Source organism: Arvicanthis niloticus, chromosome 2 (assembly GCF_011762505.2).
Source record: "Arvicanthis niloticus isolate mArvNil1 chromosome 2, mArvNil1.pat.X, whole genome shotgun sequence".
NCBI lineage: Eukaryota > Metazoa > Chordata > Mammalia > Rodentia > Muridae > Arvicanthis > Arvicanthis niloticus.
The window spans coordinates 16,999,848-17,025,324 of record NC_047659.1 but is presented as its reverse complement, the minus strand read 5'-3'; the positions used below and the strand labels follow the sequence as shown (position 1 = coordinate 17,025,324).

Below are 25,477 nucleotides of genomic sequence, written 5' to 3'. Positions count from 1 at the left end.
CGCTGGAATCACAAGACTGTGACACCATGCCCAGACCTAAAGCAATAGTCGGGAATCCCAAAAAGTCTGGGGATGAGATCCGTAAATTCTAGCTCGAGTTTGGCTCTATTGTTACCCTTGCCAGGTGGTGGCGCACTTTCGATGCCAAACTTGGGTACGAAACAAGCCCAGGATATACATGGAGGTCTTGTATTAAAAAAAAAAAGAAAGAAAGAAAGAAGAAAAAAGAAAAGAAGAGAAGAGAAGAGAAGAGAAGAGAAGAGAAGAGAAGAGAAGAGAAGAGAAGAGAAGAGAAGAGAAGAGAAGAGAAGAGAAGAGAAGAGAAGAGAAGAGAAGAGAAAAGAAGAAAAGCGAAATGGTTCGGTAGAACCTGACCATCTGCATCCGAGAGCCGAACGCCGGAAGGAGAGAACAAACTCCCATAGGTTGTTTTCCAACCTTTAAACATGCTCGCTGTCTCGCTCTCACACACTCACGAGGCTTTGTGCTAACCACCTATACTGTCAACAGGAAGAGATGAGACCCTGTCTCAAACTTCTAAAGACCTAAAACCCTCACACCTCATGCCCTCCGCAGCCTGACACCAACCGCGGCTAGCTCAGACCTACACAGACAGGGAACTGCAGCCTTCACTGCGCTATCGCCAGCCAGCGAGATGCTGCTCATCCCGAGACTCAGTTTCCCCAGCTGCGTTGCTTAGAGACCAGCCAACCTTTGGTAGGGCAGGAGTCCCCGGAAGCGGAGGGCGCCACCGACGCGACTGCGCACGGGCGGAGCGGGCTCCCACGCCGCGACGCTATTGGCCGTGCTCCGCGCCACCCGGCAGTAGTTGAGGAAGGCGGCCCCGCCCTTTCCTCTTTCTCTCGAACCAGGCGGCCTCAGCCGTGAACGACGCAGCAATGGTGAGGCCACGGGAATCGGGTGCCATCCGGCGCCGGGGACACGCGGGGACAGGGGCGCGGGGCGCGGGGCGGGCGCGGGAGGCTCGGGGAGCCGCAGGGGCCTGCGAATCTGTATGGCTGTGCCTGCTTCGGGCCGGCTCGACCGCCTCCCCTGGCTTACGCCGCGGCCGCCGGCGCTCGGCCCCTCATTAGTCGGCCGCGGGGGAAGCGGGAGCTCCCGCTCAGGGACCCACAGAGACGCTTCTCGTGCAGGCCAAGATTAAGGCTCGGGACCTGCGCGGCAAGAAGAAGGAGGAGCTGTTGAAACAGCTGGACGACCTGAAGGTGGAACTCTCCCAGCTTCGCGTCGCCAAAGTGACAGGCGGCGCCGCATCCAAGCTCTCCAAGATGTAAGTGGGCCTTGAGGTCCCAGCTCGGTGCTTACCCTTCCCTGCCTTGGCCCCTTGCGCCTTTTCCCCCCTTTTCCTCGGCCAACTACTGTGGTGAGAGAATAGGGCCATGGTGGTGCCACTTCATATGGGTTGTACTGAGACTGGAAGCCAGTGGTAAGGACTAGGGAGACTTGCAAAGGGACAAACTGTACTGAGACCATGTGTTCCAGTCCCAAGTTGATCTCTTAACCCCTGTTCCTGTCTTCAGTTCTCTCTCTCCACGCCTGGTCTCTTTCTCCAGTTTGTGCTAACTTACTCTGAACTAGTTAACTTGAAGGCATGGCCTCAGTCTCTGGCCTTCAGTATAAGGTCTTTGCCTGAGTGTAAAGGTCTTGCCTTGTTGCCCAGTCTGCGTTAAGTCTCCACGTGTATCTTTTGACAGACCTGCCCTTGCTTCTAGTTTTACCTCCTGGGTGATATAAGTGAAGGCCTGGTGTTGGGAAGTTGTGTGTGCCTGCCTGATCCTCTCTGCCGTCCATTTTTACAGACGAGTCGTACGCAAGTCTATCGCCCGTGTCCTCACTGTCATTAACCAGACTCAAAAAGAAAACCTCAGGAAATTCTACAAGGTGAGCTGACCAAGAACTACTCTGGAGAGGTTCTAGTGTACAGGGCACTGGGGGGACTGGGCCCTCAAGAGGCTCCCATTATGTGCCTGAGACTGACATGAAATCTTGGTTTCAAAAGGTCAAAGGTCAGGGTAGCCTGGACACTAGCTTTGAACTCAGCTACGTGGTAGTTGTTGGAGGGTTGGCTTGCTTCACTGTAAGATGGAACTAGAACCCTAGCCTGAGTGACATAAAGCTAGCTGTTCAGTGTGTCTTGCTGTCCCAGTATGTCTGTCTCACAGCCAAGAACCTGGTGTTGCAAGCAAGGCTTGGAGAGGTTGGGTTGCCCGAGAACACCCACAGTTGGTGAACAGGAACCTCCAAAAGCTTCTCTTTAGAGCCATACCATGAGGCAGTTAAGAGTATTGCTGGGATAGTTGCAAGATGTTTGTCGTGTTGTTGCTTTCAAACTTACATGTTTTACTAGGAATTGACTCCTGTGACCATGACTAGTTTCTGGAAGGATTGGGGTTGGAGGAGCCATGTCATTTTAAGATAATCCCCTTTAATTGAAGCCATCTGGTGGAGTCTTACATTACCTCTTCAAATTTTATTTAGTGTTTGGCACATCAGAGTTTTTGTGGTGTGACTGCACTACCCATGGGGGATGGTTTTTTTACTTAAGCAGGTCTAAGGTACAGTTTCTCTGTTTCTGAGTGAGGTGCTGGGGCCCAGACACCTATCACTCGGGGTACTGTGCAGGAGAGCTTATTTGAAGTGTTTTGTGCTTCACTGCTAATGCTGACACGTGTGGCTTTTCAGCACTTGATATACCTGTGACTGGAGGTCGAGGCTTTTTATTTGGGTGGTGCTTGGGGTTAAAACTATGGGGTCTCACAAATCAGGCAAGTGAGTAAACCTGCCCTGAACTACCTTCAGTCCACAAAGAACCAGGGTAGCAGTTCTGGGCCTTTGTTTGCTTTTAGGCCAGGGTTGCCTAGAACTCAGGCCATCTGTCCAGTGTTCTAGGATGAACACTAGACAGGTGTGTTTGGTGGCTGCTCTGGGCAGAGTTCTAAGTGGATAAGTGAACTTGGCATAGCTGCTGTCTGCCTGGTGTGGCTCCTTGTCCCCGCCTTAGCCTGCAGAGCTTTCTAGGGTTCTCTCTCCACCTGCAGGAGCTTGGTGCATGAGAATGTGACCCCGTTGTGCCTGCCCCTTTGCAGGCAGAAGTAGCCCTGGGAAGCCCAATAACACTTGGGGAGGGGGGGTTGAGACAGGGTTTCTGTGTGTAGCCCTGGCTGTCCTGGAACTCACTCTGTAGACCAGGCTGGCCTCAAACTCAGAAATCTGCCTGCCTCTGCCTCCCAAGTGCTGGGATTAAAGGCATTCGCCACCACCGCCGGGCCTCAATAACACATTTCAAAGGCTTCTGTGCGTGCCCTGCGCTCTCTGCTTTTCATCGGGCTGCTGCCTCTTGGAATTCTTGGTGGGGCTGCTTTTGCTCTTCACCATGTGTAGGGGTCTGTGTCAGGGTGACTTTGACCAAGCCACCTTCTGTGATTGATGTGTCACCTAGAGCATTAATGAGCCGTGCCTGGTGGTGGTGGTGGGGGGGGTGTCCTTTTCATTGTGCTATGATTTTTCTACTCAGTCAGAGAAGTCCCGTGTGCTCACCTGCTTCAGCATCTTCCCAGTAACCCCTGGTGCTCAGACTCACCCTGTCATTTCTGTCCCAGGGCAAGAAGTACAAGCCCCTGGACCTGCGACCCAAGAAGACTAGAGCCATGCGACGCCGGCTCACCAAGCACGAAGAGAAGCTGAAGACCAAGAAGCAGCAGCGGAAGGAGCGGCTGTACCCACTGCGCAAGTATGCAGTCAAGGCCTGAGACGACAATGACAATAAAGTACAAGACTGACTGGCTTTCTGCTTCGTGTTTTACACTGGCCACCTGGGGCCAGTGGGGAACCAGGTGACCACTTGCCTACAGCAGGTGACAGCCTTATTGTGGGATGGGAGGGGATAGGGTAGTCCCTGCCACAAAGATCTGGTGGCTGTTTTCTTAGTTACCTTGGGCCTGTGGGTGAGCTACATGGAAGAAGTTCTTGACTTGAGCAGACGTGTCATCTTGTCACATCAGCAGCTCCTGACACTAAGAGTTTGCCATCTGGGGTGAAAATGCAGGCATGGGCCACATCTAGCATGCCCTGTCAAAAACACAGCATCAGAGTCAGGGTTAGTGAGTCCTGCCAGTGCTGGAAACCCTGTGAGGGTCTTTGTGCTGGCCCTGGTGCCGTACCTTTAGAGTCTTGATGCATTTCCCTGTGAGGCAGTCCCAGACTTTGACCTAGAAGTTAAAACGAGCCAGTAGAGTTGGAAGGTGTCAGTACTCTGCGGCCCAGACATGTCTGCAGACAAGGTTTAAGGTGCCCACATAGCCTCTGGCACCCAAATGTGAAGAACTCATAGTTGAGCAATATTGGTGCCACAGGTGTGGGGCCGCTTGGTCCTTTGTGCAGGCCGTTAGGTCACTAGAGAGCAGTATCTGGGTCTTGTCTTTGCCTGTGTTGTACGTGGGCATTTTCTAGTATGGCTGAAACCTATGGAAAGGTGAGGCTGAGGGTTATGTGGAGAGGGGGCTTACCATACGAGAGTAACCAGCGCTAGCCAACTTTAGTTCATCAGGAGAAAAGGCTAGGCTATTCACCCAGGTGGTATGGCCCCTGAGTTGAAGAAGCAGGCTGTTGGTTGTAGGCTTCCAGATGCGGATGGTCTTGTCCCAGGAGCCAGATGCCTAAACAGACATTTCCTGAGCTCAGTGACCCCTGTAGGCAAGTAGACTGGCCTTGGCCTGGAGCCCAGTTAAGCCTAGCTTACCAAGAGGCCAGACGCTGAGTAGCACAGGCAGCTGATGTTGCCAGTGTGGCCCTCCAGATTACGGTAGGACACAACTGGGGTGGACTCCCGCAAGTCCCAGATACGCACGGTCGAGTCCCAGGAACCAGTGGCCTGTGGGCAGTAACAAGTTTGAAACAGCCCTTGCCACTCGTGCCCACTGATGTAGGGTGTGGGGGGGGTAAAGCTCACCAGAGAATCCGAGGTTGGAGAGAAGTCACTGCTCTGGACAGAATCACAATGCCCAACCAAGAGGCGCAGGTTGCGGCCGGACTATGAGAGAGAGTCGGAGCTGCAAAGGTGGAGGGGCCTGGGTGCTCCCTAACTTGACTAAGGGCCTGAGGTTTCCCAGGCCTTGCTACAGCAAGAGGAAGGGCAATGCCTGCTGGAACCTGAGACCTAGAAAGTTTTAGGTACCTGGTTGGGTGTGGGGAGTAGGGGAACCACTAAGAACAGAGGGTGCACTTGGTCCCCTCTGACCTAGGTCCCATCATACCTGCACTTCCCAGAGAATCACTTTCTTGTCCCAGCCACCCGATGCCAGCTGCTTTGAGTCTGGGCTGAAGCTGACTGTTTCCACACTCCTCTGGTGACCTGCAAACAACAGCCGAAGGTGGGAAGGAGGGTGGAACAAAGTCCACAAAGGAGCCAACATGGCTCCTGGACAAACTGAATACTCACCTTTCAGCACATGTAGACACTTGGATCTTGCCACATCCCACAGACGGATGGTGTGGTCACAGGAGGAGCTGGCAATGAGGCGGCCATCGGGAGAGAAACAGCAAGACTTAACTGGGCCTGAGGCAGAGAGCACATGGCATTGTCCTGCCCTATGAGGCCATCATCAGGTCCAGAGGCCTCCCAGCACCACACTCTCAGCTGCCCCAGCCAGCTTCTTTAAACTGCCTTTGGTTGTAATCACCCCATGTAATAATCATCATCATGCTTCTTAAGTCAGGCACCTTGCTTGCATGGATAAAGTCTGGTGACAGTGGTTGAGTTAAAGGACCAAAAACAGGCTGACAAGTTCACATGTGCAGCACAACAGGTGACCTTGGGGACATAAGTCTGACTGGAATAAGCCTATCAAACATCCCACTCTGGGGGCAAAATGACATGGGCGGCTGTTTCCTGAGTAGCTGCTGCAGGAGACATTCTGTAAAATGTGTTTGTGCTATTGGACTACATGTCGAGAGTAAGAAATAAGATTTGGGTCCCTTACGTCTGACTCCCGAGTGCTAAATTCAGTGTCACCCTACCTAGCTGCCTCTGCTGGACTTGCTCCAACCCTCACCCCCAAAGCCCTATGTCACCAAGGTAGGCTCAGAATGTCAGCCTCACCTCTGTGGCCTGCCAGTCTCCACAGCAGTCGCCCACTCTTCGTCCCCCATACATACACACAGCCATCGTCGGAGGCTGTGAGTAGGGTTCGGCCGTCAGGGGAGAAGGCAGAGCAGTTGACCTGAAAGTACAGGGCAAAAGTGACCCTAGGCCTGTCAGGAGTAATATGTCCCCTTAACTCTAACCATCCCTGATCTGCCTGGGAACCCCGGGTGAGTCCATAAACTCCAGGTCCCGCTCCACAGCCAAGCAAAAGCAAGTTCTACGTCAAAAATTGACAAATTCAAAGTTAGTATTGAGTCCAAGCTGGAAATAATGATGCATACTTTTGATCTCAGCACCAGGGAAGGCAGAGGCAGGACGATTGCCTGGAGTTTGAAGCCAGCCTAAGGATTGCAGATTGGTGTGAGCTTGAAGTCTTGTTTACATGAAGTTCCAGGCCAAACGGCGTAGCTCTAGACCAGGGTAGCCTTGGGATCTTCTGCCTCTGCCTACTGAGTGCTGGGATTAAAGGCGTGGACACAGACCAGGTGCACACACCTAAATCCCAGCACTAAGGAAGCAGAGCCAGATGGATCTCTGTTCAAGGCCAGCCACACAGTGAAACCCTGTCTCAAAACGAAAAAGAAAAAAATAAGCAGGGACTATTCTTGAGTTGGGACCTGACCCCACTAAGTCTGCATAGAGCCCTGGGGCCTCACCTCCCCGTGATGTTGACCGTAGAACCTCACTCTGCCCACGGCCAATTTTGCTGGGGCCCTGATGTTCATAGGCACCCGCTCCAGAACCGGGAGGGCTCCCTCCTAAGCGGGCACCAGTCCCGTCGGAGGGGCCTTGGTTCCTGACAGGGTAGAAGGGAAAGGGAAACTGTGTACAAGCAGTCTCCATGGTAATGGGGCGGGGCGGCGCAGCCGCAGTGGGGGAGGTCTCTAAGCTGCCTCTACGGAAGGCCGTAGGGCTTTTGGGTTAGGAAAGTGGCGGTAGAGAGACAGGAGTTTTCCAACCTTGGGACCGTCCTGCTGGCCAGATCTGGAGCTCCTCTGGCTGTCGAGCAAGACTCTGGGCAGAGTAGCCTCTAGAGGGCGCGCTGGCCCCACGTACCGGGACACCAGCTGCACCGCCTCCGCGGGCTCCTTCCTCTCACAGAACTGGATCCAGTTTACCTCTCAATCCGTAGTTAAACACGTGAGAGCCTAGCACATGGTAGTACCCACGAGCAACCAGGCTTCTGGCCAGGAGTGGCTGGCAGCCCTGGGGCTGAGAACAACATCTGCCTCTACCTCCAGGGTGCAATGGAGCAGAGGCAGAGTGTGCCTAGTGCAAGGCATGAAAAAATATATGTCAGTCTTGGCTAACGTTCCCTACTGTGCCAGTTGAGGATGCAGGAGGGAGGTCCCAGAAGCTCTCAGAATCATACATGGATTTTTGACCTGAAACTGGCAAAGAACAGACCTTTACAGGTGAGGAAACTGAGGTCCAGAGAAATACAGAGACGGATAGTGGTGCTGATCTTAGGTTTGGTCCCTTCACTCATTAATTACCAAGGCCCTAACAACAGATGTTTAAGGTCCCTTATTTCTGGTACTTCTGAGAAACAGGCTCCCAGAGGGATGAGGTACAGGCAAGTGACTTAGTTTCTCCATGACAGAACAGAGCTGAGGCCAGAACCAGGCCTGCCAGCTCCCCAACCAGGCCAGAGTGGACAGGGATGGATGTGGGAAGTCCAGTGGTGTTGAGCAGGGCAGCAGAACTTTGGGAGTGTTAAACTCGAGGATTCCCAGCGTGACTCATGCCCCTTTTCCTCATAGTCCTTTGCCAGAATCTTCTCACGGGATCATTCCATTCCTGCTCTATTTTAGGCCCCAGACAGTGAGACGTGTATGGAGGCGACAATGGCAGCTTTGAGGCGGGCCACCCTTGTCCACACTCCCAGAGGGTCCAAGTCACTGAGTTGGCTCCTTGGAGACCTATCTGTGCTGAGATTAGAAAGCCACACCCCACCCCAGCCAAGACTCTCAGACACAACCCTAAGAAAATTCCCTAGTCCCACTCTTCTCTGCCCAGCATCAACACCCATGCCCTCATTTTCCCTAGCCACCTGATTGCTCCTTCCTACCTTGAGCGTATCCACTGGACTGTCTATGTACAGCATCCCTCCCATCCAGCCTACTTAGGGTTAGTGTTGCTATGATGAAACACCATGACCAAAAGCAAAGTGGGGAGGAAAGGGTTTATTTGGCTTATTCTTCCACATTGTAGTGCCATGATTGGAACTCAAAACAGGGCAGGAACCTGAAGGAAGAAACTGATGTAGAGGCCATGAAGGGGTGCTGCTTCCTAACTTGCTCATCATGGCTTGCTCAGCCTGCTTTTTCGTAGAACCAAGGACCACCTTGCCAAGGATGGCACCACCCACAATGGGCTGGTGTTAATCCCAAAGATGGAAGCAGAAAGACCACTGACCCAAATCATCATGGTCAAATTAATTTAAGCAAACAATTAATTAAAGCAAGCTTTTTAAAAATTTGTGCACATGGCTGCCTCCCCTTAAGGTAGAGTTCAAGAAGTCAACATTGGATGTGAGGAAGTCAAGGCTTTTATAGCTCAGGGTAGAAGCTTTCTAAGTGGGGGATTTGTCGGGCCAAGGGGATGGGGTTACAGGAGCAGAATACAAGTATAACAACTTAATCCTCATAACTTCCTGGAACAAAGACATGGCTTCAAGGTGGGCTTAACAAGATAGTCACAGCAGGTACTTATAACAAGGTAGTCATAGGTGATCATATAACCTTTGAAACAAAGGTAGGGTTGCAAGATGGTTATAAACAACCTTTTAAAATAAAGACATGACTGCCACTCCTGCAATAGGCAGTACAGAACATTTGTAGTCAAGGTTACAGATGTGACATAGCCCAATCCTTGAGAAACAGAGATTTAATCATAAGCAGGAATGAACCTAGTTTGTCCTTACTATATAAGACAGCTTTTTAGCCTAAGATGGAGGCAGGCTGGTTCTTTACTGGGTCCTCCCATGTCAATCACTGTAAAAATATGGGCAGTGGTGGCGCACGCCTTTAATCCCAGCACTTGGGAGGCAGAGGCAGGCGGATTTCTGAGTTCAAGGCCAGCCTGGTCTACAGAGTGAGTTCCAGGACAGCCAGGACTACACAGAGAAACCCTGTCTCGAAAAGCCAAAAAAGAAAAAAGAAAAAAAGAAAAGAAAGAAAAAAGAAAAAGAAAAACAAATGCCCTTCAGGCCTGCATATAGCCAGATCTTCTGGGGGGCATTTTCTCAAGGGAGGTTTCCTCTTTTCAGATAACGCTAGCTTGTTGACATAAAACTAGCCAGTATAGCATTCTACTGATTTACCCAGGTCACATGCAGCACAAGCCCGACCTCCTGGGGCATAGCCTCCCCTTTCCCTATCTTCGTGCTGTTAGAGCTCCACAGTGATGGACAAGGTGCCCAGTCAAGCTTGTACCTCGGGCTTTTCATATGTAAAGTGGGTCCTCTGAGGTTTGCTGTTGAAACTATTTTATTGTTTAGCTATTTCATTGAGTTCTTAATGTTGCCACACTTCCAATCTTTATTCCACCCTAATTCCTTCCAACCCCACAACACTATGTAGGAGAGGTTAGAGGAACAGAAAGCAAAAACCTCCTGTAGATTAGGGGTGTTGGGTTCCTTGGGGTTGGTTCAATCTTCGTCGTCAGGATATCTCCAACTTCTTCTTGTCTTCTGGTCACAACCACTTGACAAACTGCAACAAAAGGAACCAGCAACCACAGGGACTGCCACAACTGCTACAGGTCCCCTCAGGGATCTCCCATGTATACCTTCTCCAGAGTCCCCTGAATGAAACTATCTACAGCTGGCAAAAATCACGCCCTGCTAGTACATGAGGCTAACCATAACCACCTGCTGTGGAACCACCTCTTATCCCACACTGGAATTAAAACAAAAACATTCACACAATATCACTGGGATTTTAAGAAACCCAAATTCTCACTACTTTGTCTGCAAGGATGCGGTGGCACGCTTCTTCTCGGAGTTGGTGACTGATGTGCAGAACTGCTCAGAGACTTTGGGGAAATCCTCTTCCAGACAGAGATTTCCAAATTGCCCTTCCTACTGAATACACATCTGGAGTCACTAGTGATGTATAGAAGGGCCTGGCAGCCAGGGGGTTCATGACCAGTAGGTATGCAGGCCCTGGATTTGGTCAGGTGTAGTCTCTGGGGAGCCTGATGAGATCATAGTAATGGGGATGACTCAGGCCCTGCCCAAGTGTCTGTAGGACTCAGATCCAAAACCCTATTTCTAAATACATTCTCAAGCTGCTCCTGGGGCCCAGAGTGAGTGCCTTCTGCACATCCATCACTCCTAGCAACTTCTAGGCAGGTCGTAGGAGGTATTTCATACCACCTATCTTCTCAGGAGTATGTCCCACCATGTCCTTCTTTCAGCCAGTTCTGTGGCTTTTCTTATGTCTCTCTGTGTCCCCTGCTGTGCAATTCACCCCACAAGCATGTTCAGCGTCATAGAAGGTAAGGACATGTCACTCTCCTCTGCAAAAGAGAAGCTTCTAGTCTTTAGGAACAGGAACCTGCGGTCACTTTCCAATGAGCAAGGCAGGAAAGCTCAGAGCCAGAGTGAGTGCTTGCCTGTGGAAAACAGGGAAAAGCCAGGGCCAGCCAGGTCTCCGGTCTTAGTGACACCAGTGGGCATCAGCTTCTCCCTCATTCCTAAGAGTCAGGCCTGACTGACTATCTGAGCTGCTCCCCAGGGTTTGTATTTGAAATCCTGCACAGGATTTGGAGCCACTGGAAGAGGCTTGTGGGTGAAGAGCACCAGGGCGGGCCCACATTCTGTGACCAGTGTCCTGGAAAGAAGTGCCTCGTGGCAAGCTCTGCACTAACTACAGGCCCTGAGACCCACCAAGTCTCACTGTCAGCAGCAATGGGCCCACAGAAGTTCAGAGTCTCTTCAGAAACATCCACTAAAGTGAAGCATGGTTCTTGATTTGGTTACAGAGAAGAATTCTAGGACAGGCCAGTATGAAGCAGAGCTGCAGTTTATTAAGAGAGACTTCAACTTCATTGTAAGCATAAGTGTAAATAGACCCTCAGAGAAAGGAGAAGGCACAGCTACGGGTGCATGTAGGCCCCTCAAGGGATGGTCATATTTAAGTCCCAGCCATACATATGATCTTGGGGACTCTTGATTATATCTGTAAGGATGGCTAAGCACCAGGTGAAGAGCCCCAGGATGCCCTCACTTTTGCCTTTTCAGTAAGTGAGGTTATGGGATGGCTCGGGGATGGGGTGGCTTTATATATAAGATAAAAACCCTTTGTCACAAGGTGGTTAAGACGTGTCTTAGTGTACATGGGTTTCTCATGAGAGGCCTGGAAAACTGCATGCGTGCAACTGGGGATGGGCAAGACGACATACGCTTAGACCTTGAGCGTGGCGTATGCCTGTTTTGGCATTTTTATTTGCAACATCTCTAGATAAAAGGAATATTGTCTCTATGTAGGCGACCTTCACATTTCCTCTTGAGTCAGGGTCTTGTCATGTAGCCCAGACTGGCCTCCAGGTTGTAGCAATCCTCTTGCCTCTGTCTCAGATTAAAGTCGGCCTGGTCAAAATGTTGATTGTGTTGGAATTCTTTAAGACCTGATTTTATTTTAAAGTGTGTGTGTATATATATATATATACATATATGGGTGGGTAGGGATGTGCACATGTGTGTAGGAGGGTATGGACACATGGGTGTGTGCACATGTGTGTGGTGGGTACTGTTGGAGTCCAGAAAAAAAGACTTGAATTCCTTGGAGCCGGAGTTACAGGTAGCTGTAGGCTTCCTGCCATATGTGGGTGCTTCGAACTGAACTCTCATCCTCTCTCAGAGCCACAAGCACTCTTAACCACTGACCTATTTTTCCCCTCTCCCACCCACCTCCATTTAACTCTCAGTTGACAAGAGACTTTCCCTAGACTCCAAGGTCAAGGGCTCCTTTCCCCTGTTAACTTCCCATGTCTTGATATCCCATCCCACCACCAGGCCTTGAAACAAGCATGAACCTCAGAGGATTTCTTTCCCTAATACTGTGCATTCAGGGTGGCTTCTCTGCCTTCATCTCCCCTTCCCTCCCCCACAGTCACTTGTGGATAGGAGTCTTGGATTTTCAAGGAGCTGCAGTGAATGCCTGCAGGTGCTGTGGTGTCCAGGTATCATGGACCATCCTCCCTGAAATGCACTAATTTGTCATTATCCCTTTGGATGTGTAGGATGCAGTGTTGATTGACAGGCCCTGCATTCAAAGGCCCGTCTAGTTTTCCAGAAACTCTGTCTCTAGCGATGTAGCCTTCCTGCTAGTATCAGTTGAGGTTGCAGCAGTGTTATCCTCTTAAAAACGCAATGTGCACTCTTTCCCATGAGCGACTGTTCAGCCAGGGTCCCCTCCCCATCTGCTACTTGCATAAAGATTCTTCAGACTCACTTTAGACTTTGTATTATGCTGGCTAAATGTCGTTCCCTTGGCTCCCTGCCAGCCTGCTGGCCTTGGAACCATTGTAGGAGTCCCACTCTGTCATACAAAGCCTTCATTTTCTGATGGATAGCGGCTGTAAAAGTGTAAGATATATAAATCCTGATTGGGAAGTGGTGATCTGGAAGACAGTTCTGTGACCCATCCCTAGTGGGTCCAGTGTTACTCTGCCCCCTATGCCAGCGGGAGCTTCGACCAGTGGGTGAGGTGGGAAAAGGACACACTCCCCTGAGAAGAGATGGGGGTCCACACAGCTTAACCAAGGCTCTCTGAGTGCAACTGAGCTAAGCTTTGAAGAGGAGAAGCTGCTGGGGTCTCAGCTGAGAAAGACAGGAAGCAGAGATACACATCTGGGAGTCGGGGTCCTGCAGCGTCTTTGGAGAGGTTGTGATTGGTCCAGCCTAAGTCATGTGGCAGCTTGAATGGGACAGGTGCACCTTGAAGGGCCCACCTGGAAACTTGGGCTTGGGCTGGTCTCCAGCTGTTCTTCACAGCTGCATTCTAATCTGACTCCTTAACTCTGTCCTTCACCCGTCTGACCGGTTCCACCATTTCATCAACTCCAGCTGAGTGTGGCAACAGACGGGCCAAGGCTGAGAGTCCAGCGCACTTGAAATACTCTCATGGGGGGTGAGCTGGGCTCTGATACACCCTTTTCTCATCCAGTGGCCCCAAAGACACCAGGAAAAATACCTCTGTTTTTTTGGAAAGCCATGGAGCCAGCATATAGTAAAGTGCATACCTGTGACCCTCATGCTACGAGGTTGAGGTGAGAGGACTGAGTTTGGGCTAGACTAGGCTACATAGAGAAATTATGTCTCAACAACTTAAAACAAACAAACAAACAAACAAACAAACAAAAACCCAAAAAAACCAGGAAGAGGGAGGTGTAGAAGTGCCTGTGTGTACTTTTAAAAATTGTCTTGCAGGGGAGGCACATGCCTTTAATCCGAGCACTCAGGAGGAAGAGGTAAGTGGATCTCTGAGTTTGAGGCCAGCCTGGTCTACATTTCCAGGTCTGCCATAGTGAGACTTGTCTCAAAAAGAAAAGAAAAGAAAAGAAAAGAAAAGAAAAGAAAAGAAAAGAAAAAGCAATAACAAAATCAAACCAAAAGACTGTCTTAAGATTGCCGGGCTTGACCTTGTAAAAGAGAGACCAGAGCCCCGGAGCAGGAGATATAGGTCAGAGTTCAGAGCACTTGTTCTTGGCAGCAGACCTGGGTTCAATTCCCAGCACCCACATGGTGGTTCACAACCGTCCAGAACTCCAGCTCCAGGGGATTTGAAACGCTCTCCTGAAGACCTCGTTCTGCACATATAGACATGCAGGCAAAACCCTCGTAATTGTACGAGTGTTAATGTAAACAATTTAAAGACAGAGCACCACTACAGCAGCCCAACCTCAGAGCTGTCCACTGTGGCTCAGATACATCTCATTGCTGTCTCTCTGTCTCTGTCTGTCTGTCCCTCCTTCACTCCTTCCCTCCTTTCCTCTATTGCTCTCCCTCCCTCCCTCCATTACTCTCTCTCTGTCCAATGTGGCTCAGGTTCATCTCACTGTCCTCTCTTCCTCCTTCCTTTCCCCCATGGCTGTCTTTTATTTCTTTCATGGGTGGGGAGGGTCGGGGGAGTGTGCACTAAGACAAGGTCTCTGGTACCCACACTTCCCTCAATGACCTTGAGCTTTGGGTCCCTCTGCCTCCACTTCACGGGTGCCAGGATTACAAGTGTGCACCCTGTACGCACGTTTATGTGCAGCTGAGGATCTAACAAGGGACTTCCTGTGGGCTCACCCAGCATTCTGCGGGGCCAGCTACATCCCCAGCCCTGTCTCTTTGTTTTTTGAGATGGAATCTCACAGAAGTCACACTTTGGCTTGAACTTGTGATCCTCCCACTCAGCCTCCCAAGAGCTGGATCTGCGGGCTCACGCCACCAGGCCCTGCCTGCTCTGGCTCTCTTGAATGTCAGCTTCCCTGGCCTAGAAACTTAGTGCTATTTATTTATCTATTATTTTTAGTATGTCTTTTTAGGATGGTTTTCCTGTTTGGGTAGCAACATGACACAGATGCCACAAGGAATCTGAGAAGCTCAGGGGTCTGACCACCAACCCGCTCTCCCAGTGTGGGCTGAAGCCCTGGGACTGTAATCCCTGGTCTCAGGCCAAGGTCTCTTCCACCTTCTGGAGCACTGAGGGACTGAGACGACTGAGCTCCAGTTAACACCAAGAATGACCACTGCGTGGTTCAGGTCTTTGATGAGTGAGAGACAGGCATCGGCGGACATTCATGGGCAGGAACACAACCCACCCAGAGAGGACTCTTTTTAGTTAATTTACTTGTTTTTACTTTTTCAGACAGGTTCTTACATAGTGCAGGTTGAACTGAAACTCACTCAGTTGGCAAGATTTGCCTTGAACAACTGATCCTCCTGCCTCAGCTTCCCACGTGCTACCATGACCACTCAGACCAACTTTAATGACATTTCACTTAATTTTATATCTATCTATCTATCTATCTATCTATCTATCTATCTATCTATCTACCTACCTACCTACCTACCTACCTATCTATTTGGGTTTTGAGACAGGGTTTCTTGTGTATTTGCCCTGACTATTCTGGGACTCAGTATGTAGACCAGGCTGGCCTCAAACTCACAGAGATCCACCTGCCTCTGCTTCCCTCCCAAGTGTTGGGATTAAAGGTGTGCCCCACCACACCTAACTAGTAAATGTAATTTAAAACATTTTCAAGATGTCAGCAACAAAATTGTACATTTCTGCAATGGCCTGTTTAGTCCTTTTTTTCTTTTTCTTTTCTTTTTGGTTTGCTTCTTTGTTTGAGACAGGGTCTCACTGTGTAGCCCTGGCTGTCCTGGAACTCTCTATGTAGGCCAGGGTGACCTCATAGAGGTCTGATCCATAGAAACCTACCTGCCTCTGCATCCTGACTGCTGAGACTAAAGGTGTGCTGTAAATATCACTGCTCTAAGCCTGTTTCACCAGTGTGATGCTGGAGATGTGTTCTTCTTATCCACTGGGCCAGGCCGTGGTGACTGGTTATCCAATCAAACACTAATATGGTTTGGCCATTGAGGTACTCTTCATGTCCCTAAGTCAACATCTCCACCTGATATAAAGATTACTCCTGTGAGTGGGTGTCTGGGCCTCTTCAGAGCGGCTGAAGGCCTTAAGAGTAAAATATTGAGCCAAAGGGGACATTTTGCCTCAAAACAGCACCAACCCTGCCTGGATTCCTGGACTCCTGGCTTCCTAGCTTCATTGAATAAGGAACAGGCATTTGTAAACCAAGAACTAAAACCAATCAACAGTGGGCTGGAGAGATGGCTCAGTGATTAAGAGCATTGACTGTTCTTCTAGAGGTCCTGAGTTCAATTCCCAGCAACCAATGCCCTCTTCTGGTTCCTCTGAAGACAGCTACAGTGTATTCATGTACATAAAATAAACAATAAATCTAAAAAAGAAAAGGGAAAAAAAGAGAAAAGAAAAGAAAAAGATCAGCAGAAGTTTGAGGCCCTCTTAGTTTGAATATATAGAAAGACTCTTGGCTGGGGCTGGGGCCAGGGTGAGATTCAGTAGCAGGACAGCAGAATACTGGCAATGTCCCAGGTTCCATCCCCACAATTCCAAAGAGAAACAAGAGGCAGAGGTAGGGAGGTCAGGACCTCAAAGTGAGCTACCGAATGGGAGGCAGTTCTGAGCTACAGTACACAGTGCCTCAGACAACAGAACAGAAGGGAAAGGGTATACACAAGCATGCATGCATGAACACGCACATGGGGCCAGGAGTTGTTACAAGTGCTTGTTCTCTAACCAGGACCCACAGTGACACTGTCTCTGATGTGGGAAGGTAGCCCAAGGTCACAAGGAGAGGCAGAACCCAGACCTACAGATCCCCGAACCAGTGCTTCTTTCCTGAGCACACCTCACTGAGCTGTGGCTGTTGGGGGCCAGGATCACCATCTACTGTGGTGCTGGGGGTGACACAGGAAGGCTGCCCTAAGGAGGGATTGCAGAACTCAAGTCAACAGGGGTAGGCACTACCCACAGTCAGTTGTGCATTGTGGATCTTCACCCAGTAAGTGCCAACTGTTGAGGCTATAATTCAATGTCAACCCTGTGCCAGGTCCCCAGGGCCTCTGAGGAAGAAAGCTGAAACCTGGCACCAGAAAGAGAGTCTGTCGCTTGGGGAAAGTCCCAGAGCCCGAGTTAAGGGCCTAAAGAGCAGCATTACAGCATCCAGAGGTCAGCTGGGTGGAGCCAAGGCCCGTGAGACTCAGGGTGCAGAGGATGGTGGATACCTGCAAGCCCAGGGGCATTCAGGACCGTTCTCAATCCTCAGCCAAGGAGCTTGTTTCCTTTTATTCCACTGGGGACACTGAGTTGCTGTGCTTACCAAGGTATCTAGAAAGGCTTGGCCTGGGGTTCTTTCCATCCCCTGTCTGAGTTGTCTCAGACCAGGACGGTGTCTAAACACTTCTCCTCATGCCTGGCCAGGTTTCCTAACAGGCTAAGTTGTCCTAACTGCCCATCCTGTTGTGTGTTTGGAGTCATCCATACATCATGGCCCCCATGAGAAGGTGAGAATTGAGACTGAGAGGGGAGGGGCTTGCTGAGCTCAAGGCCAGAAGGCCATTGTGCCCCCATCCCACCCACTAGTTCAGATTCTAAGCGGCCCCATCCAGCCCCACCCCACCATGGGCTACCTGCCTTCCATTGCCAAGTCCCAAGCCTCCCTGTTGACACCCTCCCTTCCTCTCCCAGGACTCCCTGTGGCCACCACATGCCTTGTGCAGAAGCTCTGCCAGGAATGGACCTACTGGTGAGACTATCCCAATAAAGGCATGGCTTTGCTGCTTGTGTGACGTTCGTCTTCTCAGGCAGCTTTTCTGAATGTGAGTTCCCAGAAGGCTTTTGATTAATTAATTGTTAATGCTTTGTCAAATATCCACCCATGCCGGGCTCTTTTCAAGTTATCAAGTCACTTACAGGCTTCTCAGCATCCTGAGACAGGACCAGTACTATCCCCATTTTACAGATGGAAAAATTGAGGCAGAAAGCGAGAGGTACCGCTCAGAGGTATTGAGGCAGCAGATATTCACTGCGCACCACATCTGTGTCAATCATTCTGAGCCCTTTGTGTATATTGAGCCATTCAGTGTGCTCCCCCCCCGCCCCCTCTGACATTGGTGCCATTTATTCCTCACTGGGGAGGTAAGGAAACAAATCTCAGGGAGCAGTGAGGAGCTCAGGGCTACCAAGCTGAAAAGTAGTTGAGTCTGTAGTCCTGTAGATCACACTCAGATCTGCTGGGCCTCTTGGAGGTAGGGTGGGATTTGAACTCAGGCTTTGTTTTCCCTGGGGAGGAAGTAAAGAAACAGTCTCACCCCTTAGATTGTGGGATGGCTCCATCATGACAAGACAAAAACCACAGCTGGGAAGTGGGCCAGCTTCCAGGCAAATGCAGAGCTCAACTGAGCCTGAGGAAGTGGCTTTGGCTGGGAACCCTAAGTGGGTGGAGGGCTCCCCAAGGACCAGAAGGGGCAAAGCTTGGGGCTCTCCAGCAGGCCTGGAATTGGCAGGCATCGGGCCCACCAAGTGCTTTGTAGTGAGTCACTTTCCCATCCCCACCAGTTTCCAAGTTCTCAATGTTTATTGCAGATGAATCTTGTACTTCCCACCAACAAGAGGCTGCTTCACTACTGGCTCTTGAGCCCAGTTCACTTGGAAGCCCAGGCTACTCTAGAACTTATATAATCACATCTGGTCCCAAACTTATAGCTATCCTCCTGTCTCAGAACCCAAATGCCGGGATTATAGGTATACACTACCACACCCAACAGAAATTTCCTCTAAGAAACACATTTCCATGTGCATGGGTATTAATATGGATAGACACAAGTGTGTCACAGCTCACCCATGTATGTCAGAGGACAACAATTGTGGGAACTGGTTCCATGGTTCCAGGGCCGAACTCAATTGTCAGGCTTAGTTGAGGGAATCTTTATCTGGACGAGTCATCTCTCTAGCTGCTAATTTTCTTTCTCTTTTAAAAAATTTTTTATTTATTTCTGTGTGTATGAATGTTTTACTTGTATGGTCTGTGGTCCACATGCTTGCAGTGCCCAAGGAAGCCAGAAGAGGGCGTAGGATCCCTTGCTGCTGAAGTTACAGAGGCTTGTCAGCCACTGGGTGGGTGCTGGAAATCCAATCTGAGTCCTCTGGAGGGGCAGCCAGTGCTCTTAACCCATGAGCAGTGTCTCCAGACCCCAAATTTCCTAACTGTAAAACTTAAAAACCATACATTCAGAAATGGCTTTTATGTAACAGCCATGCTTTCTGGAGGCTTCTGTTATCAGAAAATGTGCATCACCAAATGTGGCCTTGAAGGAAAACTTGGAATGAGATTAGGCATGGTAGTTCATACTTATAACCCCCACCATCAGAAAGCAGAGGCAGGAGGATTATCCTGTATTAGAGGTCGGATCATCCTGAGCTACACAGTAGTTCCATATAACCCTGGCTCCTGAGCTGTAGAATGAAACCTTGCCACATATAAATATGAGACAAAAACAGAAAGAGCCCCATGGTTAAGAGCCCCATGATGGGGCTGGAGAGATGGCTCAGCAGTTAAGAGCACTGACTGTTATTCCAGAGGTCCTGAGTTCAATTCCCAGCAACCACATGGTGGCTCACAACCATCTGTAATGGAATCCGATGCCCTCTTCTGGTGTGTCTGAAGACAGCTCCAGTGTACTTATATAAATAAGATAAATAGCTGGGCGGTGGTGGCGCACACCTTTAATCCCAGCACTTGGGAGGCAGAGGCAGGCGGATCTCTGAGTTTGAGACTATACAGTTCGAGGATCTCCAGCCTGGGCTATACAGAGAAACCTTGTCTCGAAAAACCAAAAAAAAAAAAAAAAAAAAGAGCCCCGTGATGTAGACTGATCTGATGAGCTCGCTGTGCAACCCTAGGCAAGTCCATTTGCCTTTCTGAGCCTCCGTTTTTCGCACCTCTAAGTTGGAGGGAACACGGCCAGATATGATGGTGGACATTTGTAGTCTCAGTAACTTGGGAGACCTCAGTAGGAGAATTGCAAGCTCGAGGCTAGTTTGGGCTACATACTGAGACAGACTGTGTCTCAATAAAATAAGTACTTAAAAATATAATAAAATAAGGACCCAGGGGTATAGGTACTCTGAGTTCTCTGGAAAGGCAGCCAGTGCTCTTAACCTATGAGCAGTGTCTCTAGACCCCAAATTTCCTAACTGTAAAACGTAACTTATTCTAAGTGCAGAGCACTTACCTAACAAGTCAAGGGCCTAGATTTCACTGCCAGCACAACACACACAGCGGTGGTGTCTGTCACAATTCACATTGTCAGGTTGACAGATTCTAGATTCTCCTGGGAGATGGGCCTCTGAGCATGCCCGGGGGGTGAGGGGGGATGTCATCTTGATTACCTTCAAGTTGAAAGGCCTGCCCACTCTAGGAGGTACCATTCCCTGGAAAGGGATACTGAACAGTGTAAGCAGGAGTTGCACATCATGTGTCCTTTGTGAATGAGACGTGACCAGCACTCCAATCAGCTGTGACCTTGACTGCCTCACCGTGAGAGATATACCCCTGAACTGGGAGCCTGAATAAACCCTTTCTCCTTTAAGTTACTTTCCTTAGCAACAGGAAAAGAAACTAAGACAGAGCCCTGCATTATGGGTATTTCATCCAGAATGAAAGAAGAGCCAAATGGCTTCTTTATATTCCAATAAAGTATCACTGTGAGTCAAGCCAGCTGTGGGGTGTGGAGACATGCTCTAGGGACAGTGTCCCTCCTCTGAGCTGGCCCACCTTCATTTCCTAATGGGGAGGCTGAGCCCACTTGCTTGTACCTCACCCAGGTTGTACTAATATCATGGGGCAGCCTAGTGTTGCTGAGGCAGGGCCTAGGAGCCAAGCCTAGGGTTCAGCCTCACACTCCAGGTCTATGGAATATGACCAGATATCTTCCCTGTATATCTCACACCATGATGTGCCCTTCAGGCCTGGAACAGAATCATGTTTTCTGCCCTCCATACCCATCTATTTCCAAGTGTCTTCTGTAAAACTAAAACCAGACAATGTGTGTGAGACCCCAGATGCTAGACCTGTGTACTCCATGCTCTGTTCTGGCCACATGGCTGTTTCCTCTTCCAGGAATTCCCTTCCATTTTATCTCAGCCTGGCAATCCTCTGTCTCATCCTTCCCATGACAGTCAGCTTCTGCTTCATACTCAGCTGGGGTTGCCTGTGGTTTGAAGGGGTTGTTATGACTATCTATGTCTGTTTCCCTGGTGACAGGGACAGATGAGAGCTGTTACTCTGCTCTCCACACTGCCGATGCATTAGATGTGGAGAAGATGGCCAATCAGTGAATGGGTGAATGAAGAAATAGATGAATTTGAAAAAAATGATGACTTCATCCCATGCGTGTCATTAACCAGGGCATAGCTTTGAAAACACATTCGAAGGCTTTATCAAAACAGCAAGATTGGGAATGGAGAGACTCAGTGGTTAAGAGCCTTGGTTGGCCAGGCAGTGGTGGCACACACCTTTAATCCCAGCACTTGGGAGGCAGAGGCAGGTGGATTTCTGAGTTCGAGGCCAGCCTGGTCTACAGAGTGAGTTCCAGGACAGCCAGGGCTACATAGAGACACCCTGTCTTGAAAAGAAAAAAAAAAAAAAAAAAAAAAAAAACCTTTGGCTGCTCTTGCAGAGAACTGTGGTTCAATTCTCAGCACTCACAACATGGCTCACAACTGCCACATCCAGGGATATCAGATTCCCTCTTCTGACCTCTTTGGGTACTGCATGCATGTGATACACAACATAGGTGTGTGCAAAAAATGGGGGTTGTGGGAGGGAGCCAGGCGATTCAACCACCTGTCAACTTTTGCCTGTCTATGTAGGTTTTGTCTGCAAGATTTTGGATTTGAGGACCTTAAGGGTTGGGCAGACTACGATCTAATGCTATAGACAACTTTACTTCAGTTTCGGAGTACATTTCTGAAGTGGAAACTTAGGAGTTCTTTGGAAAGTCAGTAGTGTCAGCTGGTGTTTGCTGGGGCAAACACATGAAGGAGTGTTTTCCTGAAGTGGGCACAGGTGAAAGGATGTTCTGCTAAAGCAAACAGGACTTGTGATGAAGGATTCTTCGCTAATGATGCACATGCATTGGTTTGCCTTACATTGGCTGCTTGAGCTCCATTTGTTGGGACTCAATAGAGAGAAAACTTCTGGTGGTGTGCTGGCGGCTTCTTGCCGCTTCCTCGGACTCGGGCGATTGGCAGAGTGATGTCATCTGATACAGCCACTTCTGGAATTTTACTAAGACAGACTCACATACTGAGGTAAAACAGGTGGAGAGAGGCAAGTCCTGTGGAGGACGTGCGATGTTTGGAGGGAGTATAAATAGGACTCGACAGTCTGTGAGACGTGCTTGCTTTATAAAGGCAGCATTTATGCAGTGCTTCTTTGCCTTCGCTGATATTCTTTGTTGAGAGAGGCGCAGCTTCTCCTGGTGTCTCTGCTGATCCTAAGCCCTCCTGCTGACTGGGCCAATTCAGCTGAGGGGTGTCTGCTCCTGCTAGGTCATGCCACCGCTGCTGCTATCCGGACACCACTGAACTAGACTGCTGGTATATCCGTGAAGTGCTTGTGAGTAGATAGCGTTGCCACTACTGACCTGTGAACTGAACTGCTGATGTCCTGACAGTGCAGATGGGATTTGCTCCACAGAACCATTTCTAAACAGGTCCAGTTCCCCGTATCACAATAACCTTTCTTTCCACTCCCTCTGGTGGGTGGTGGGATGGAAGGGAAGGGAAACCGTTTAAGAAGCATCACTGAAAGTAGATTTTGAAAAATTGCCGGGCGGTGGTGGAGCACGCCTTTAATCCCAGCTCTTGGGAGGCAGAGGCAGGTGGATTTCTGAGTTCGAGGCCAGCCTGGTCTACAGAGTGAGTTCCAGGAAAGAGCCAGGGCTATACAGAAAAACCTTGTTTCGGGAAAAAAAAAAAAGAAGAAGAAAGAAAAATTAAAGCTACGCATTTATACCTGGATGTAACAAGGTAAGCAAGGATCTAAGAATTCATAAAAACACGATCAGAAAACCATGTAAATAAATGCCAGAAAGCACATACTAAATATTAGTCCTTTCCTAGAACTTTCTCAGGACAGAGCAATTTAAACAATTGCCTGACTCATACTAGAGAATACATCTGGGAAAGCATGAAAGGAAGGCCGAAGGCCATCCAGGTTCAGGGTTCACCGAGGACAGCACTCAGGACATCCTTTCTCCAGACTGGGTTCTACAGCTATGTTCCAACATCTAACAAAAATAAACATGCCGGGCAGTGGTGGCGCACACCTTTAATCCCAGCACTTGGGAGGAAGAGGCAGGTGGATTTCTGAGTTCGAGGCTAGCCTGGTCTACAGAGTGAGTTCCAGGACAGAGCCAGGGCTATACAGAAAAACCTTGTCTCAAAAGACAAAAACAAAACAACAACAACAAAAAAACCAACATGTCTTATAAATTAAATGTAAATATTTGTTGCAGGAGGCACCCAACACATTCAATAATAATCCAGGGAACAAAATGCACCTGAGATAAAGGCTTCCTGCCTTTTTTTTCCCCTGGAGCCTCTCTCACAGGCTCCCAAGGTCTTGTTCACCATGTGTCATTTCCCTGCCCCAATCAAATTCCAGCTGTGGGAGAACAGAAGTACGAACACTTTCTGCTGAGTGGTTTTTGTTAACGTGACACAAACAGTCATCTAGGAAGAGAGAACTTCAAGTGAGGAATTACCTCCATCAGATTGGCCTGTGGGAGTGTCTGGGGGAGTCATTGACTCATATGGGAAGGCTCAGCCCCCTGTGAGTGGTATCACTCTTTGGTAGGTGGGCTTGAATGGTATAAGCACAGGATGAATAAGCCATGGGGAATATGGCAGTAAGCAGTGTTTCTTCGTGTTCTCTGCTTTTGTTCCTGCCTTAAGGTTCCTGCCTTGAGTTCCAGGACAGAGGACAGCCAGGACTAAACAGAGAAACCCTGTCTCGAAAAACCAAAAAAAAAAAAAAAAAAAAAAAAAAAAAAAAAAAAAAAAGGTTCCTGCCTTGAATTACTGCCTCAGCTGTACAGATGGGCTGTAACCTGTAAGCTAAAATATCTCCCTATTTGCAATACATGCAAGTCAGTGTTTTATCAAAGCAACAAAGAATGCACAGTACACTTGTGTCATTTTCTCATCAAAATTCACCTTTTACCTAGATTTTAATTCTGAGCCCTGTACACCCTTTTGGGTTTTTCACTAAATTTAGAACTAGTAGGGAAGGAAGGGAGGGAACCAGAGAGGGACCCTAGACTCCACATGGACCTACATGGACTCCTGGTGGGTTCAGGGAAGCCTCAGAGAAGGGAAAGAAGGAATTCATAGAACTCCACACACTCTACACCATCCCTCATAGTTTAAAAAAAAAAAGGTTGTTTTTCATTTTTTTAGAAAAATAAAAGCTTTGTTTTGGTAAAAATGATACAAGCTCTCATAAATGATGGTCATGGCATCATTAAAAAATATTTAACTCATCTGGGAGGACCAAAAGAAAAATAAAATTACTCTCCATGGTACCTCCCAGCTACTTACGAAAGTTATTCTTGAGCTCAGCTGGTGAGCTCCGCCTAGGATGCTTCAACATAACCATGACCCAGAGAATGTGTGTGAGGTCCCTTCTGGACTGGACATCCAGTCCTGTAACCCACTCATCCATCTGTCTAGGTACCCGTCTGCTGAGGCCAGGTTGTAGCTCGGTGTGAGGACTGAGCTTCCATCCCCAGCACTGTAAAAAAGAAAAGAAAAAAGAAAACACCATGAACACAGCCCCGTGCCAGGTTCTGCACTCTGGGGAGTCAGGGCGGAGCTGCTCTGAATTCAAATAGTGACACATAGAAGTATATGGTTGCAACTGTGGCCAGAGCCATAAGGTGGGGTCTGGTTTTCCAAGGAAGCCAGAGACAGCCGGGATGGCTTTCTGGAGGAGGTAGTGGCTGATCTGAAGGAGGAGGCTATGGTCTGGAGAGACGAAGAAACTATATTGTGTCAGGAGGGGGTTGTGATGTGACTGTAGTGTGTCTGTCCACACTACTGAGGACAGACTAGCTTTGTTCTAGGGCTGACCCTCTCCCCACTCCTTCTTCAATACACTCAGGTAGCCTTTGGCAACATGCAGGCTAATCATTATAGTTGGAGGCGGGCATGTAACCCCTTCTGATGTTGAGAGAGGAACAGTTTGAAGGGAGACTACTGCAAACTATCAGCCAGTTTTTTTCCTATCTCTGGACACCAGTGATGCAGATGTGATGTGCAGAATTGCTGCAGCCATCTTGAAGCCCTGAGGTTGGGGTCAATGGGGTGAGGATGCAGAGCAAAAAAAAGCAAGAATCTGGATCACAGTGATACTGAGCCTTTGGGTAAGCAACCCTGAGCCTCCTTACCCAGAACTTCTGGAAGGAGGTTTCCTTATGTGCATGATTTTGAGTTTTGGTTCTGGAGGTGTCAGTCTAGTGTGACTAAGGGTTTGTCCTGCAGCAATTACATACCGAGCAGGCGGTTTTTACTCAGATGTGGGAGGTGAGTGTTGAGGCTGTGGAGAATATAAATGGGGCCACTTGTCACCCCCAAACTATTCTGGGTTCCTCTAGCTCCATTTAGTGTGTGTGTGTGTGTGTGTGTGTGTGTGTGTGTGTGTGTG

The 25,477-nt window shown here is 49.2% G+C and overlaps 2 protein-coding genes across 2 annotated transcripts; one reads left to right on the top strand and one right to left on the bottom strand.

Annotated features, from left to right (window-relative positions):
• Window positions 1–750: 750 nt before the first annotated feature.
• Window positions 751–3,805, top strand: Rpl35 (ribosomal protein L35). The gene is made up of 4 exons (XM_034495126.2): window positions 751–902; window positions 1,155–1,291; window positions 1,821–1,902; window positions 3,621–3,805. Exons 1-4 carry the CDS (start codon window positions 900–902, stop codon window positions 3,768–3,770), a joined length of 372 nt encoding a protein of 123 aa, XP_034351017.1. The 5' UTR covers window positions 751–899; the 3' UTR covers window positions 3,771–3,805.
• Window positions 3,802–7,022, bottom strand: Wdr38 (WD repeat domain 38). Its single transcript, XM_034495125.2, has 9 exons — window positions 6,820–7,022; window positions 6,119–6,239; window positions 5,459–5,575; window positions 5,274–5,371; window positions 4,970–5,050; window positions 4,760–4,891; window positions 4,527–4,676; window positions 4,182–4,229; window positions 3,802–4,089 (listed from the first exon to the last, which is right to left on the bottom strand). The coding sequence occupies exons 1-9, from the start codon at window positions 6,886–6,888 to the stop codon at window positions 4,006–4,008; spliced, it is 900 nt and encodes a 299-aa protein (XP_034351016.1). The 5' UTR covers window positions 6,889–7,022; the 3' UTR covers window positions 3,802–4,005.
• Window positions 7,023–25,477: the final 18,455 nt, after the last annotated feature.